This window comes from Protopterus annectens, chromosome 9.part0, assembly GCF_019279795.1.
Source record: "Protopterus annectens isolate FY-2018-M chromosome 9.part0, PAN1.0, whole genome shotgun sequence".
NCBI lineage: Eukaryota > Metazoa > Chordata > Ceratodontiformes > Protopteridae > Protopterus > Protopterus annectens.
In genome coordinates this window covers 1,420,376,390-1,420,393,980 of record NC_056743.1, presented here as the reverse complement: position 1 = coordinate 1,420,393,980, position 17,591 = coordinate 1,420,376,390, and the positions used below count along the sequence as shown (strand labels likewise).

Sequence of the window (17,591 nt, the reverse complement as noted above, 5' to 3'; positions counted from 1 at the left end):
ACAACAAAACGCTTGCTATAGGAAACACCATATCAAAACAGATAAGGACAGGCCAGCACCAGCTGTATAGAGGTATAAAATCCTCACTACAGCCCAGGCTAATTTCATTAGCAGCTCAAGAGCTTGACACATCTGGCAGGAGTGGATGGACATGATTATCCTGGGAAGAGGATGGGTGGAGCCGGATACATACTGACACACAAGGTGGGGGTCATGTTCAGTAGGTACCCTGGACTAAGCTTTCGACTCACCAAACTACTGTCTAGTAATAGTCCTCATTAGTTAGTGCACAAGAACTTGTGTTTGCATTAGATTGTTGTGGGTCCCTGTAGTGATGTGGGTATCTTGTTTACCCTCACCCAGAGGGGTGGAGTTAGGCCATTCAAATATCATCACAGACAAGATGCCAGTGAGAACACAAGCAACTGTCATGATCTCTGGATGACTCTCTCCTTCATGGTACTGGAGACTTCTCACCATGGAAAAATAAATAGGCTCAACTACAGGTGTGGAATCTTGACAGTCAGCAGATGTGAGGGTAAAGAGAGCACAGAGAAAAACAATAAGTTAAGAACAGGTTGGGAAACGTGCAGTGGTAGGCAAAAAAATACAGATGTCAGGACTGCCACAGAGCATAGAGTGTTAGTTATCAGTTTCCTGTCATGTGACCAGAAGTAAGGGTTAACAAGCATCACCTTCATAAAAAGGAAACTGTTGTAGAACTGTTTCATATGGCAGCTGCTATGGCACAGACAAACAGATACATGACCATGATCCAATAGTCGTTCAGGACCCTGTAGAACCTGCTGTGGAAGAACAGAGGAGAGGAGAGATGTAGCTTTGTCAGCTCGCCTTTCTTCTAAGGAGGGGTGGTGCACATGTCCATGCACTCATCCCAGTTGTAGTATCCCTGGTGGAGAATGGAGTTCAATGGGAACCATGGCTTCAGGGGTTGTAGGTCAGTCCTAAAGGGTCACTTCACATGTAGAAGCAAGTAACAGACACACCCTCACTGAAGTCCATTGCATTCCAAACCTTCATGTGGTTTTGGGCATTAAACAGAGTGGTTAAGGACTTAAATCTACAAAGCCCCCCAGGCTTCAGATTGCTTATGGCACTGTTCTCTGTTGCTCTGCTCTCACCCCTCTGAGGAATAAATACGCCGCTTGTCTCTCACCTTCTGGTGAAACAAGTAGGCTGTGTAGTGCAGCAGAGAGAAGGATGGTGGATGGTTACTGAAACAAGAAGTAGAAAAAAGAAATTGCTGGAATGGCTGAAAGAGTGTCAAAGATAATGTGGCTAATTAAGCCATTAGTATTATAGAAGAGGATGGAAGAAAGAAAGACCTAGGAGAAACAAGGGCTATAGTGTTGTACAGATGTCTTGTACAGAGACAACTTTTATTTTTTTCTACTTTAATTGTCTGTAGATATCTTCATCTGTAAATATGTTTTGTAATTAATTGCTATGTTAATCAAATTGTTAATCGCTATGTAATCCAATGTAACTACTGTCTGTTTATTTTAACTGTGGAGCTTTTCTCCCCGGGCCTCCGCTGAAAATGGACCTATGTCCAGTCGGACACTCCCGGTCAACAAATGTAAATGAATTAGTTAATTAATTAATTAAACAAACCTCATACTTTATTTATTTATTTATTTATTTTTGTGGGAGATTAGAATATGCCGTCTCCCACCTCCATAAAAGTTAACTAAGGCAACATGGATTTGCTTTAGCTGTAATTAAAATCAAGAATTTCTTAGGGGAATGCGGTTCTTTGAAACTGGACACTGAATGTCTGTACCAAGTAACTTCAAATAGGAAAAGTACAGCAGCTAACAGTCACAGAAAGGCCGAGACATAAAAATGACAGTTATGTGGTGCCAAAACCTGTAAAAAAGAGGGGGCAAAAATATAGGAAACTGAAAGAAGCACAAAATACATCTGGATAGTAACAGTCTCAATGTGAGATTTAGGTGCATGTAGTATAGCCAAAGGAATTGGATAAAATATGTTATTAAACTCAGAATCAACAACTCAAATCTGTATCAGTTAATGCTTCTAAACGATACAAAACAAGACTACATATTTTTACATAGTCTAATTTTGGTAGGGACTCAGGCTTTGTAACCATGTTATACATGTATATTGGCATTGAGAATCTGTGTTGCCAACATGAATGAAGGACTAGGCATTAGGCAACATATGCTTTTACAAAGCTTTACTGAAGACTGGCAAGTCAAACGATTCACCCAGAAACATTAACCTATTTTACAAAATAACACATATATAAAACATAGAAACAGAAGACCAGAGGGTGTTGGCGCCATATGATTTCCATTCCTTTAGTGAGTATAAAGTGGATGAGGTTGTGATGTTGTCGATCAGAGCTGCACAACCTGTGACTCACCAGTTCCTATTTCTCAGAGAATCACATCTCCATGGTTGTACAACTGTGAAATTAGTATGTATAAGTAAGAAGGGGTGTGGGGGCCAAATACTTTGCCCCTCACAAACCCATGTGAGGGTGAAGAGAGTCAGAGGTGTAGCAAGCAAATGCCCCTGCAAAAAATGCTTTTCATTTGTTTCTTCATCCAGCTGAAGCGTTTGACTGGTTTGAATCATACAGCTGTAGCTTTGCCCAAGCATTACTCAGCACTTCATAGTATAACCTATTTTTATTTGGTGGGGTGTTAACATGATCACTCAGCAGTAGATTGGCTGAAGACTGATGATTCAGTGAAACCCACGACAGGGAAAAATTTAGGTTAGCAGAAAAGTATGTGTGTGTGTGTGTGTGTGTGTGTGTGTGTGTGTGTGTGTGTGTGTGTGTGTGTGTGTGTGTAAGACTTGCAGTTGGACACCCTGCAGTGTTGGGAGATAAGAGCACTGATCTCATTCTGCTTAGTATGGGTGAGGAACTGGAATAGCAGTGACTTACAAATACTTGGCATCTTTCATGTGTGAAGGTTGGAATCACTGAGCAATTATGACTGGTTAAGACGCCACATTACTAAGTTCAGACTTCTGTGTGTTGGGTCTGTAAACAGGCAGTTGGAACAAGTGAGGCTTGAAAGTGCTCACTCCTTTAGTCTCTTTGGTGTTTGGAAGGAGTGTTTCAGTGCTATTGTAATACTGTACTGCTTTTTCCAGAAGTGAAAAATCTGATGGGTGTTTGAAAGTGGTTAAACCCAAGAATGTGAGCATTCTGCTATTTGACAGTAAAGGTAGGTCTCATATAAGACTCTATGAGTGCTGCAGTCTTGACATTATATGTGAGGCAGTGATAGTTTGGCAGCCAAATAAGTACGAGATGAGAACACAAACATCTCACAGCACTTGGTGGGGGTCTCTTACTTATGATGTTGTGAAACTCTGTGCATAATCAGAACTGAGATCTAACTTCACTGTTTGTGATGATGTATGGGAAGAGAGCAATCGACATTCAGGAGAAGGGTCTCTAAAGATGCTGTATCCAAGGTATTATGTGTATGTAGAGGGGATCCAGTGTTTAACTTGGACTGGGCTCCCCATGATTCTTAGCATCACTCAGTTGCACCTCACAGTGATATATCGCTCTGCCCTTTTCCACTGAGCAGCAGTGCTTGTGATAATTACTCTGTTCAAATGGGTAATGCAGTGCATAATCAACAGACTCTAAGGCAGCACATCTCCTTCTTCCTTAGTCCCTCTCCTGCTTCACAGTCCAAGGTTCTAATACAGCAGGGTAAGTGATTGCATAACTTAATACTGCTCACTGACCTTGGATAGCTAATTAGTCATGGAGCTTGTACATGAATGGCAGTCATTAGCGTCACAAGTGATAATGTCTCTGCTGTACCAGACAGAAATGAGCTGTACTTATGAAAGTATTCTTGTAGCTATTTTAGTTATATTTTGTTTATTGTTTTCCTTTCTATTTAGGAAGGAAAGACGCCAATGGAGCAGGTTCTGCAGTGGCAGACAAGTGTTAAGCAAGTCATGCAGACGTGCAAAGAACAGAATGCCTCGAGTCGACAGTCCTGAGATTAGAAGGAATAGTGTTCAAGTAATAAAAAAGGAAGTGACATTTGGAAGACATAAGAAGCTGCAGGCAGCTGTTTTTGTGAACAAGATGTTATTATTGTATTTATTATTTATTTATACAGTTTGTTTCTTCTATGAATGTTAGAGAAAAAAGTGCAAAGGTTCTTTGTACTACATGTACATTTTGAGGAGGGGCTGAGCTCTTTCCATTAGAATTATTGTACTTTGCTTTTTATGAAACATTGTATTCATTCATAGCCTAACTTATTGAGAAACTGCTTTGTATCTAAGATGCAGTGCATGTCTCAGAAATGGTTAGCCCCATTGTTGGTAACAGCAAGGGCCAAAAATAGTAAATTCAGAAAAGAGTTTGTGAGATTGCATAAACCTTATCCAGTGCACAGAAATCTGATGTACTGCTGAGAGATATATATGAATTGTATTCAGATTTTATAAATCAAGTTTTAAATTATTATACTGACAAAGAAAGAAGGTATTAGTCTTTTCAAGTGTGCAATGTCCTATCCTATTTTGTGTATCCAAACAGTCACAGAAAGTTGAGTAATACCATGACATTTCTGGTTATGTGTTATATTGATGCAGTGCCACTGTGCCTTTTCAGTCTGAATGAGCATGCTTTTTGGAGATGTTCTGTGCTTCACTGTGCAGATGGACATTATTGTAGTCACCTTATGAACCACACCCACCACACTTCAACCTCAAAGATGTCAGTGCCACATGCCAGGACTTCCAGCTACTTAGCTGGTAGCCCTGAGGAGACTTTACAATGGGTGTATGCAATTGATAAATACATGTTATTTGTGCATTTCTGTATGCATGCATAGGATATATGCCAAATATGCTATGTCAGGTGCTTTGTCTTCCCCCTGATGAACACCATCACAGAATTAATCTTACCAAAGCTTATGAAGGGATTCTTGTCCTTTACTTATCTGATTCTTTCCTCACTTGCTGAATATGGATGACAAGAAAGAAGAAAAGTTAACTAATGGAAATAGATACACTTTGATATGTGTGACCTCCCCGTCTAGTATTTCCACTAAAGGTAGATTCTTTTCCATCCCAGATCTCACAAACTGTATAACAATTTTGGAACCAGAGGGGTGTAGGCTGCAGAATATATGAAGAAGGTTCGTCCTAAGAATAGTAGCTGGAGCCAGAAGAAGTGTATGGCAGCCAGCTACGACTACAAGTGCAGGATAAGGTTTTAAAAAGTGACATCCTATATGCACTTTGCAGGGTAGCAGGATATGAATGTAATTTCAGCCCCAGTTTACCTTCTAGTCATTTAGAGGAATCTCTTGAACAACCAGTTCTCCTGCCTTGAAACCAAAGTAAACATTGTCATTGTGTCATTTATTATGTAAAACAATCATTCTGAGTAACAGACTCATTAGGATACTTTTAAAATACTTATAAAATACAAGAACTCTCTCCGTTCCTATGGTTAATGCGTCATCCTGCTATGAGCAATGTGTGTTAATACCACTGCTGCATCTGAGAGTCTAAAACTGACAGCATGCGTAACATTCTAGGAGCTGTAGTTTTGTTAGATTTAAATGTACTTATAGCTGTGTATGAGTTCCTGTTGAAGGCATTAAGTGGATATATGGCAGAGACGAGTTGTAAGAGATATGCAGTCATTCAGTAATTTCAAATGAAACCTGGTGTGAGACTAAGAACGTTGACATTACTGCTAATCTGCAGGAAGCTGAGGTCTCATGCAGCAGGATGAATTTGGGGAGCTGTTATCAATGACAGTGATATGGTGCTGTTTTGTAAGCAAACAATATGAAGCTGCATTTGCACAAACCTTCTGAAGCTGCTCTTTTCTGGGGAGGGGGCAAAGGTTCCACACTGCCTAGGTACGGATCTTTTCTCCCTGCACTCCTTTAATTAACATAATCAATTTCGAAGTCTCTGTAGCTTAGGAGAAAGCTGTTCTACATACAGCACAACCTCATTTTCTCATAAGGGCAGTTCTTACATTACATTACATCATTGTGCTCTCCACATATGGCTACCTGTTGATTCAGTCCACTATTTATTCCCGGGATTGACCCCTAGAGAAGAGTAGTGTGGTTGAGTCACCACAGGGAGGTGAACAAGCTAAGGCCTATCCCCATCCTAACCAGGCTCTGGTGCCTGAGATATTAGCTAAACTCAGTTCACCGGTGAAGCAGACAGTTTCTTTGCACCCACACCAGTGGGAAGCACATTTTCCTCTTTTATTGTCCCTGGACCTCAGCTGCAGTAATCATTGTCCCATGTGTCAAGACAATGTATTTCATTTGAATTGTAAGACAAGAAACTAACTTCACAAATGCTACTTGTGCCATTTGTTTGTAAACTATGAAGATAATTCTTTGTGAGGTTATATTTGTTCTTAGGCCTGTATTTAATGTTTATTGTGGAAAGTTGGTATTAAATATTTAATTTACACTATGTAGGTCTATTTTATAAGTACTACAAATCACTTCAGGGTATATATTTAGTTCTTATGCAAACATAAAGGTAAAATTCATTTGGCTTCTGACTTTCTATTTTATGTGTCTCCTTAGTTGTGTGACAGTGCTTATCTAATGCACAAAGTTATATCTGAGTATATTTAATTAATTAATATAGACCTGTTGTTTTTCTTACCTGGTCACTGATAACCATTTAACCACATATATCACACCACAAGCCAGGAACCCCCTACTGTTTTTTCCCAGCCAGTTTGAGATTTAAGTCTTGGCTATATGAGGTATTCAGATTCTCTGAGGCAAGAAGCCTTACTGGCCACTGCAGGAAAAGCCTGGGAGTATATTTCCTGATTGTTGCAGATAGGATGCCAAGCTTGTGGATATCTATCAGCAACAGTCACATTCCTTACTTTGGCTTTGTGACATGTAATGCAGTGACTGAGTGCCAGGTCATGAGAATGGCCACATATACAATACCAATGTAAATAATCTGTGATCAAGTGATGAAAGTGATACTTTAAATATAAAAGAGAGGAGTATATGGTTTTGTGAATAAAAGATGTCACCACCATGTACTATTTTGTTAAATAATTACTGGAAACAAGGTCAATGGAATATGATTTTATTGTCTGATTTAGACTTACCAAGCTAATCTGTACATCCAGAAAATATAAGAAGTTAGGCATCCAAAAATGCAGCACTTACTTCTCTTGTTGAACTGTCCGAGGGATGTTGAGTGTTCACTTGTGACTGTCCAGTAGGTTGCTTACTGCATTTAGAAATATGTGAATGATGTGAACATTTTATTAACAACTTTCCAGTTTTCAGCAATATGATTACTTGTATTACAGATTCATGAGGGTCATCAAAGATATTTTTTGTTATTTTTGTTCAGTTAGTTTAGACCAAGTCATTTTGTTATAGAAAATGATGCATTTTTTCCCTTTCGATAAAGTTGTCTTTTCAAATGTGTATGTCAGAGATAGCTTTCCTTTTGTACTAACAAACTGCCTCTTTGGTTTATTAATAATTAGTTGTAATATTTTGTACTAAATAAACAGTATGCTATAATGTTGCATTGTCCCTTTCTCTTCTGTACTGTTCCACTATCTGTAGAGTTTTGTAGTGATGAGAAAACTTTTATTCATTGTTCATAATGCTTACTTGAGAAATCTTATATAAGGGGCCTTACATGTAGCCACAGAAAAAATGCTATTCAGGCATACTTACTTACACACAAAAAAAAAAAAAACATAAGTACTGAGGATTAGCAACTAGTGTGTGATTCACTCAGCACCCCTCAGACGTTTTAGATTTCATATGAATCATATAATTATTGTTACTCCACACAAATTCTGCTGAAGTCAAGAGTTCAGTGAGAAGTTTCATGTTAATGACTGAAATTGTATTATTTGTTTATTGTAGAGGTTTCTCCCTATATCTCTACTGAAAATGATCTTCAAACCAGAGAACAGTCTCAGCAGTCAAAGCACAAGTAAAATTGCTCAATATACCTGGTATGCATTATGTTATGACCGTGATACCTGAGTGGTTAAGTAAACAACAACGAGACACTGTGAATGTGGTCTAATTTTCATTAGATCTTTAATCAGACTGAACTCTCCAGAAGAAAGTATACCACAAGAGATACAGCTTCCTGTAGCCAGATCCTTAACATGTAAGCCCTGTACTAAGCATGTCAAGGGCATTTTGCATTAAAAATAATAATTTTATATATACTCAAAGGACATTTTAATAAATGCAGCTTTTCAGTCTATTGCATCACTTTTAATTCTTGAACTCTTTATATATGTCTGGTTTCTGGTTTCCTCTATGTTTTTCAAATTGTAGATAATTTAATGGAACTACTCTCTGGGCATCTGATTTTCCTTTCGGGACATTTTTTGCACTACAGTAAGTTCTTGGATATACAACCAGAGGAGTGTTTCTGTTTGCAGCTCTACACTATAACCATTCTCATAGTCTCTCTATTTTCTTGTAATGGTACTGGCTATAACAATTCTGCTAGATCTTCTTATTTGGATGTTTATATTCCTTAACTTTCCTCACCTATTGCGTAATTCTCTTATCTTCCAGACATAATCGCTCTTATTTCCCCTATGCAAAAATGTGAAATTGTAATCTGACATTTTAAACCTCACTGTACATGTCAGTGTGCCTGGTATTGATATGTAATGACTCTATATTTTACTGCTTGCAGATTTTTCTGTAGTATAGGTGCCTTTCAGTTATTGTATGTCCATACTGCAACTTAAAGCTTTGCATTTTTTCTGTTGTAAAAAATTGCCTATTTTGTAACTGGATCTTTGCCCAGGCCCTCCACTGAAAAGGGGCTACCACATACCAGGTGGACTACCCAAGTCAACAAAAAGCAAGCAATAAATAAATAAATAAAATGTTTATATTATACAGAGTCTGCAAGTCCTTCTAGCTTCCTGTCTTCCCTATGAGCAATTCAGGATTTTGGTTCAGCTGCTTGGCCATCTACATCAACATCAATCTGTAATTTTTCCTATATATTTTGTATTCTTAGCTTGTCACCACCTTGCGTATCTTGTAGTCTTCTGCACTTTCAGTTATAACAATATTTATGTCTCTGGTGATGCCTCTTCAGCATTTCCTTTAATTTCTATTGATTTCCAGACAGTGGCAATGAAGATGATGCAGGCAATTTGCTTTACAATCTTCTGCTCATTAACATCCAAGATGATGAGGAATTAAACAATAGCAGTGAAAAAATAATATATTCCAAAACTTATATGATCATTCTCATAGCTTTTGTTACTGCTTTTCTCATTGGATTTTTGAGCTTGGATAATTCTTTCTTTCTATTGATTTCACTATGAATAGTGAGAACTAGATGTTGTATGTCTGAATGCCCATTCACACAGACATCTTTTGAATCGTTGAATTTTTAACTGTGTACCTTGACTGGATGTGAGAATATTGGGTATCTCTTGTCTCAAAAATGTAGACTTCCATGCACCAATCACATTTAAAGTTGTTGCATTTTCACTCACTTTGTAGTTTCAGGCAACTTGGTATTAATACGTAGCTTCATAAGGACTGACTATCATGTCCTCTTTTGGTAACTTACAATATTACTTTTGTAAGAGAGAGAACATCCCCATGTTGTTGAGGTTGCATTGTCTGTCACACGCTGCACGTTAGTGTGAGGTCATGTGATTCAAGAAGGAAAAGGTAAGTAGGCAACATCAGAGGTAGTCCAGAGATTAGAAGTGTAAGGTGTGCAGATGGTATTTTACTTTCATGGCCTTTTAAGTGCAGACACTTGGGTTTATGTCTTTTTGGTTTTACATATTTAAATTATATGTTGCATTTTGACTAAGGGAGACATGATGCTTCATTATAGACATATATCTGGTACATGGTTTACTGAAATGAAAAAAATCAGTACCCACTCTGCGCTCGTCACTGTGATATGTGAATGGTGGGTAAACAACACATAGACACTATGTGGATGGTCTAACATCCATAACAGCTTTAATCAGACTGAACACTCTAGAAATAGTGTAACATATGCCATGATTTATGTTATATAACAACTACCTAAGTAGATCTTATCACTCTAATTTGGTAGCATTGTCTTTCTAAGGCAGCTGGTGGTCTGAGGAGTTCTGAATACATACTGGGTTATTTCAACAACTGGATCATAGAATATATACATAACTAGAATTCCTTCTTGTAAACTAAATAAATGAAAAAAAAGCAGATGAAGAATATGTGAAGGTACTTCAAAACAACAAAAGAATAAAACATAAACTTTCACATTGCACTAATGCTTTGATGTGGCAGTGCACAGCTTCAGTCACAGGAGGAAAACAGCACTTTTTGGGTGCTAGTCGTGATCAGCAGTACACAGTAGAGCAGGGCTGCTAATCAGTATACCTGTGTACCACAGCCCTTGCAATTCATAAAGAGTAACACATAATAGGGCAACACTGTATATGAGACCTTGTGTAGTAATTATAGTATGCACAGAGAACACAGGCACATGCCCACTATCATATGAGATTCACCTGTGCAGTACTGTTGGACAACCCAGTGGTCCTAATGGGAAAACCTATGAGACAGTAGCTATGTCCAATACCATGGCATTGCACTTGGTAGTAAAGTGATTCCCATTCCTTGCTAATATGCTGATCTGCACAGAGAATGCAGCAACATATTAGCACTGTAAAAAATAAGCAAGTAAATAGCACTTCCTTTATATGGTAAGAAACACCTGACTAGTAAGTGAGCTCCCCATGGCAAACTTACAAGTAAACTTGTCTCAGCCACACCTACTGATGCTAATGAGGTTCCACCAATGCAAGCTTGTGCAGCACCCCCACATTACCATATCATGATAACAAAGTTAACTCTGCCATCATGCCTAATGAAAGTGATTTATTTATGAATTCCAGTCAGGCAAGAGATTCTGCCTGAGATATTCTGTACTGCATACACAACTGTCATGTTTCAAAGTGGGGGGGGCGTGAATTGGGCACCAAAGCACATTTTGCACCACTCTGTACATTACACAGTAGTACACAGCCATTAACTACTGCAATCCATATCTATGAATCGCGATCCTCATGAATGAAGGAGTACAATACATAATGTATAGAATGCTTAATGTCTCTGTGCACTATGTTCTGTGAAAACCAAGGTCTCTGCAAAGACTGTGTAGAGATTACAGATTAATTCAGTATTCATGAGTTAGAAGCATTTATGAGATTTATTTAATGTAGTGTAGGATTTTTCATCTCCTAAGTTAATATTGCCCAAGAAAAATCAAATTTTTAATTCCTTAAGGAAGGTAGTATAAATGTCTAAAGAAAAGTGCACAAATAAATGTATAATTTGAGGTAGCCGTATCCTGAACAATATAATGCTTTACATGTCTAATATTTTGATTATGCTATGATTATGAGAGAAAGTAGCCACTCTTTATGAACAGGACTTCACTTTACTTTCAATCTGCTAGGTCATTGTTTCAAAAAAACATGCTATGGTATACCGGTTTGTGCACTATTAAAGGTAAGTGATATATAGCCATATTTTTTATAATTTAAGGCAACTGAACCCTGTGGTCATTTGTGATTTGCCAGTACCCGTCTTTAGACCTTATTCTTTTTTAAAGGAGTGATAAGGCTGTCATACCAGGGGTACATTTACAAATACCCATCCAATTGTCTAATTCCTTCTTAAAGGAAGCTAGTAAATCACATTGATTGATCTGGAGAAGAAGTGTGTTCCAGTGAAGAGGTAATTATTGTATGACCAATCTGTCTCACTACCATGATTTATTTATTTGCTGAAGAAGGTTCAGATCTCTGGTTCTGCTATTCGCTGGAATGTTCATTTTGCAGAAAAATAAGAGGTCTTGGACTGCAGTATTACTAATGGCCCAGAAAGCAAGGAACAGATCACCCTTAAGGAGTCTCTAGGACAATGAATACAGAGACAAGACCTCTAGTCTCTCTTGGTAACTCAAGTCATTTAGGCTTACAATCTCTTTTGTCAGGAACCTTTGGGGTCTTTCCAACTGCTTGATGTGTGTAGTAAGATAAATCTCATAGGGGTATTGTATTAGATGTTGGGCCTGATCAGAATATAAAAGGATAAGGATTTCTTTGGATTTTAAGGAAATATCCCTTGCAAACAGCCAGACAGAAGGATTTCCTGACCACTATTGCAGTATGATTGCCAAAGGAGAGGGAGCATAGCTCTCAACCTTCCATTTCCAAAGTGAGGAACACTAGCCCTCGTAATGTGGAACAAATGGGCAAAATATAGAAGACACACTAATAGATTGCTAACACCTTCAACTAGGAAGGTCATAGGATGGTTAAAATATGTTGATTTTACTTATAAAGAAGATATTTTAATGAATTAGTATGATTAATTTCTATTTACCATGGATTTCACTTAAAGAAATTCCTAACACTGAATGTGTAGCAGAGCCTTTCAATGTGGAACTTTAAAGAACATGAACTTTTTAAGACCACAAATGAGGTGCGTTCCTCGTAATGAGGAAAACTTGAGAGGGAGCTGTCTACCAATGTTCCAAGGTCTCTCACAACATCTTCATTTTAGAGTGGGGTGGTTTCTATATTATAAGCTAGGTGGAGGGTTTGTTTACCAAATTCAACAACATTGCATTTTTTAGCCTTTAGGTTTAGCCCATTTTTTGAGTACTGGCTATTAATGTTGGTTCAAATTTTAGCTTCTGCATATCAGAAGGGATTTACCAACTTAGTTAATCAGTTTTCCATTTTTTGATTTGGAGATCAGAAAAGTATAAGCTAAAAAATATTGTTAACCCTTCAGCTATCACATCATGCTGCCTTGTGCAATACAGCTTTACTTTAGAAAAGACCTTTAAATGTAACCTTTATTTGTCTGCATATCAAATCTTTCATTCTATAAACATGCATTAAAATACCTATTATTGTTTTTGAGTGTAGTCAGTATAAATATATACATTAAACATTTACAGAAGAAATACAGTGATGAGGCATCACACATGATGGTTGGAAATCCCAGGAAAAGCTATACGTTCATATAAGTTATAGAGATCAGGTATAGGTGTCTAATCCAACTTTTGTACCTAAGGTTTAGATATAAGGACCACTGAGGATATTTCAAAAAGACCACTCAAACATATTGCAGAGCCCCTGTGTGGAGTTTCCAGGTAGGTATAAAGCCTTCTGACCCGTCAGCCTCCATTTACCTACTGTGTGACTCTGAGCAGGTCATTTAACCAGAAAATGCTCATGGGCCGAGTCTGAAAAAAGGTCTATGTGGATCAGTGTTCCACCCCAGGTAATAAATACCAATAAAGAAATAATTAAAGTGGTACATTTGAAGTGTGCTATGGGTAGGTTCTTTTGTTTTACATATTATCACAGAAGTGCCAAACCAATAGTGGATTTTATATCTGCATCCTGGAATGTACTATTTCAGGAAGCAGAAGCAATAGCAACACATCATGCAAATCATTGTAACATTATGGATAAAGAGAGATGCAGACTCAGTGTGTATGAACTGACTGAAGAAATTATGTAAATGATACCATTTTATGACAAGCATCACAGTGGGGGTTCAGTATTAACTGAAAGCCAGGATGGTATAATCAAGGAAGGAATTAAGGCAAAGGTGATTATATAGAATAGATGAGCAGTTATTTAATTGGCTTGCAAAAAAGGGGAGAGGCAGAGGAGTTAACACTATAGCAATTCTGGAGAGGAATATGAAAATAACGATATATGTGGGTAAACAAAACATTAGTGACAGGAAAAGAACATATTCTGTGCACGTACGAGCTGAAGAATTAAAATAAATAAGACAAAGATGTGACTGAAAACATGATAGGTGTCCAGGTGTGATTTGTGAAAAGTATGAGTGAGAACCAAATATGAGTATTTTGAGTGATTGCATTACCATTTTGGACACAGGGTGATAAAGAGACCTAATCTTTATGTTAAATTGTTAAGTACTGTACTTAGTGACTGTTGCAGAGGAGGTAACAGTTATGATGCCATTACAGACCATGAGTTATTAGAAACAGGAAAGCTCCTTTATCCAGGGTAAAATATGTTTGGTATGAAGGATAGTTTTGTGTTTGGCACTGAATGTGAACATGAATAAATTCTGTGCAAGATTGTCATGGGGCGGTGAGCTTCTCCTTCCCCTGAAGTACAGTGGTCTCAGAGGTGGTAATATCAAGTAAAAGGGTACATTGACTAAGTGCCCTGTATGTAATGAGTGGAGGGTTGTTCCCAACCACACAAATGGATTTGAATTCCACTGCAAACCATTGGTTTTCAGTCTTGTGCAGAATTTGAATTCCTGTCATTTGTATTCATGACATGGTGGGACATGAAGCCTCTCAACAGCACTCCAGAGGAGAGTGGGACTCGTTTCAGGCTCTGTAAGCATTTTCATTTACCTCCGAGGACCTGTTTGGTAAGAGTACTTAACTGCATACTGATGCACAGTGGACTTTTTGTTCGTATGCAATGAAGGTTTTGTTCAGTTTTGGCACATGACTGGGGATAGATAGTGCATATCAAACATATACTGACCATCTATAGCACCGAATGCAGACTTTACATTGTGGCTGAAGCCTGGTACTAACAGAATGGTGATGGCATTCTGCAGCTTGATTTCAGATGAGGATATTTTTGCAGCAAGGCGAAGAACTATTCTCATAACCTCTGTACTAATAAGGAAACTGCTTTATGTACATCTGAGACAATGAGAAACGGAGATTAATTTAGATGGGAGAAGAACATCTGACAATGTACATCCCACAATGTGACTGACATTATGCAGGATTGTAGTTGTGGTGCCATAGGAAGCACATAGGCTAGTATGGGTCCATTCACACTTTCAGTGGCTCAGCTTTTAAAAAAGTGTGTTTAGAATTCTAGAGTAAGCAAGAGTGCTTTTTAAGTCTACATCTGTTTATGTTCTGAACTTGTGTGTTTTTTATTTTATGTGTACTAATGATTTTTTAAGTGTGATTTAATTGTTAGCAGATTAAACACACTATGTGTGAATGTCTCTTTTTAAGGAAGACCCAGAAGCACCCAAATCATACTTAAAGATGCACAGTTAGCAAATGGAGACAGAGGAGAGTCATACCCAGGGCCAAAGAATGCAGTTCACTTGCATTAGACAGGAGTAATCATGGGTGCTAACCTGCTATAGTTACAGGGTTAGAGCTTATAGTGATAGGCTTATAATTGCCCCAGGGCAGATAGCCTAGTATGAACCTATGAACATATGAACCTAAGATGTGTAGGTATAGGTTTCTTGTTTTGCCTGTTCATGTATACTAACAGTATGTTGCTGGTAAAGACAGGGGAGTGACTTAGTGACATTTTGCTCTGGGTAAGACATTTAGTAAGCATTTTAGGCATATGGTTTAATTAGGAAATCCAATGATTTTGTGTCACACAATATGGAAAAACTGGTTCTAGCAGTGAGGCAGTCAGAAGAGGAAATAAAGGTACTGGTAAGTATTCTGGGTCAAAAAAGTTAAAAGAATGAACTAGGGTGTTAAAGCAGAGCAAGGAAAGTTATACACACTTCATGAAGCTGACAACAGATGTTATAGAGGAAGATAATGTACAGAATTATGATCAGGTCGCCTATCATAACCAGCTTATTTGTTTGAGACGTGGAATACAAGAAATTCACATTGAAAGTAAAGTTCAAGAGGCGAATTTCTTGGCATCCATGTTGAGAACACATAATTAACGGTTGTTAAAGGTGGCCCAGCCATAATTTTGCTTTGTTCCATATATTACTATTTACACCAAAAAGTGTTTGAGTGTAAAGTGTTTACCAGTTTTCAAAGTCTGTGAAAGACTGCAAAAGCTGGTAAAACTTTCATTACTGTCAGGCAGGAGACAGAAAACAAATTGTCCTTCAGTAGTACTAATAGCTTTAAAAGCTATTAGACACTTCTTTCTGACATAATTCTTTTATCTTAAGTGTGGCAGAGTAAAGTTCTCGCAGCTTTCAAAAGCTGTTTTACTTTATGCCTCTATTATTTGCTGGCTGCTGTCAATCTCCAGCAAGAGACCTGATGTTAACAGCACCTAGGGATGCTTAACAAAAGCTTGTTATGCACCTTTCTGATGTCAGAAAGTGCTTAACAAACCTTTATTTTCCTCTTTTCAGAGCATAATTGCAGTGATCCATGTACTATACATTTATATTATGTACAATTTTACTACTATTGAAAAGTTATGATTACAAGGAAACATTGACAGCATAAGACTGTTAGACTACCAGTTGTCTTAGCAGGTATTTCATCTTGCTTTTGGAGCAAAAGCTGGAAATTCTTCTTCTTCTTTCAGCTTTTTCCCGGTTAGGGGTCATCTGTCCGCTCATGATTGGCAGTGGAGTTTTACAATGTCAAGTTGCCAGCCTGGCGCCCAACCATCCACAGAAGGCAAACACACTCATACACTCACATCTAGGGCCAATTTAGAGTGTCCAATCTACCTACTGCATGTCTTTGGGAAGAAACCGGAGCACCCGGAGGAAACCCACGCGACCACAGGGAGGACATGCAGACTCTGCACAGAAGGCACCCCAGCCGAGAATCGAACTGGAGAACCTCTTGCTGTGAGGCACCAACACACTCTACAAAGGAACACCAGATAAGTAGTAGAGTTTGAATACTTTGGTCCCTTTATTCTCTTAAATTTTACAGAAAAGAGAAACAGAAGACAGAACCACAGCAATAAAAACTTTAACTTTAGAGGCTTTCATTTTGAAAATATATTTAATATTTACAGAGTCCTTTAGCCCTGGAGCAGCAGTGGCATGCAGCCTCACCTGCCAGTGCATTTTTTGCTGTCCAGCAGTTTCTCCGACTCACTACTCCCTCTGTCCCATTTATTTTGTATCACACTGTCAAACACAAAAAAATTAAAATTTTAGAATTAGGAACACATGGCAGAATGTTTCTATAAAGCATTTGATAATTGTTTTGATTTGATTGTGAACAGATATTCTTAAATCCTCTATGACAGTCTCCAAGATGTCTTACCTAAGTAAAATGCCTCACAGCTGTCACAGAGGGCAACATACACTACAACTATTAATCACAATCAAAATGAGCCCATGTATATAACCTTGATTAACATAAAGACTGTGATGTTTACAAAAGCTACAGGAATACTTACTTGTGGGTTTCTATGTATGCAGAGTATCAAGGCATTTTAACGGATCTTTCAAAACACATTTTCAAGTTGGTACCCTTTTTGTAAGTGAAATGTAGGATATCCACTATTTTTCTAAACATGTCTGGTTGTCCCTTCACAGCTTTACAATAATTGAAGGAAGAAACACCAGATACTGAGGCACCAAAGTTCTGTTGTAGTAAGCAAAACAAGTCAAAGAAAAACTTAGCAGATCACCAGGCTAAAAAGCACATTTTTTTTAATCCAAGAGTAATGGTTAGCGCTTTGGGGTTGAAACCCTTCTTCAGACAATCACATAATACAAACAACCAATAAAATCACTTCATAA

General features: G+C 37.9%; 1 protein-coding gene across 1 annotated transcript in view; it reads left to right on the top strand.

Annotated features, from left to right (window-relative positions):
* The window catches only part of LOC122812102 (ankyrin repeat domain-containing protein 1-like), a 46,111-nt gene extending 39,432 nt beyond the window's left edge, over positions 1-6,679 (top strand). The window contains exon 9 of the mRNA XM_044084383.1: positions 3,925-6,679. Within this exon, the coding sequence (XP_043940318.1) occupies positions 3,925-4,026 (102 nt within the window). The 3' untranslated portion in view covers positions 4,027-6,679. The remainder of the gene's footprint in view (positions 1-3,924) is intronic.
* Positions 6,680-17,591: the final 10,912 nt, after the last annotated feature.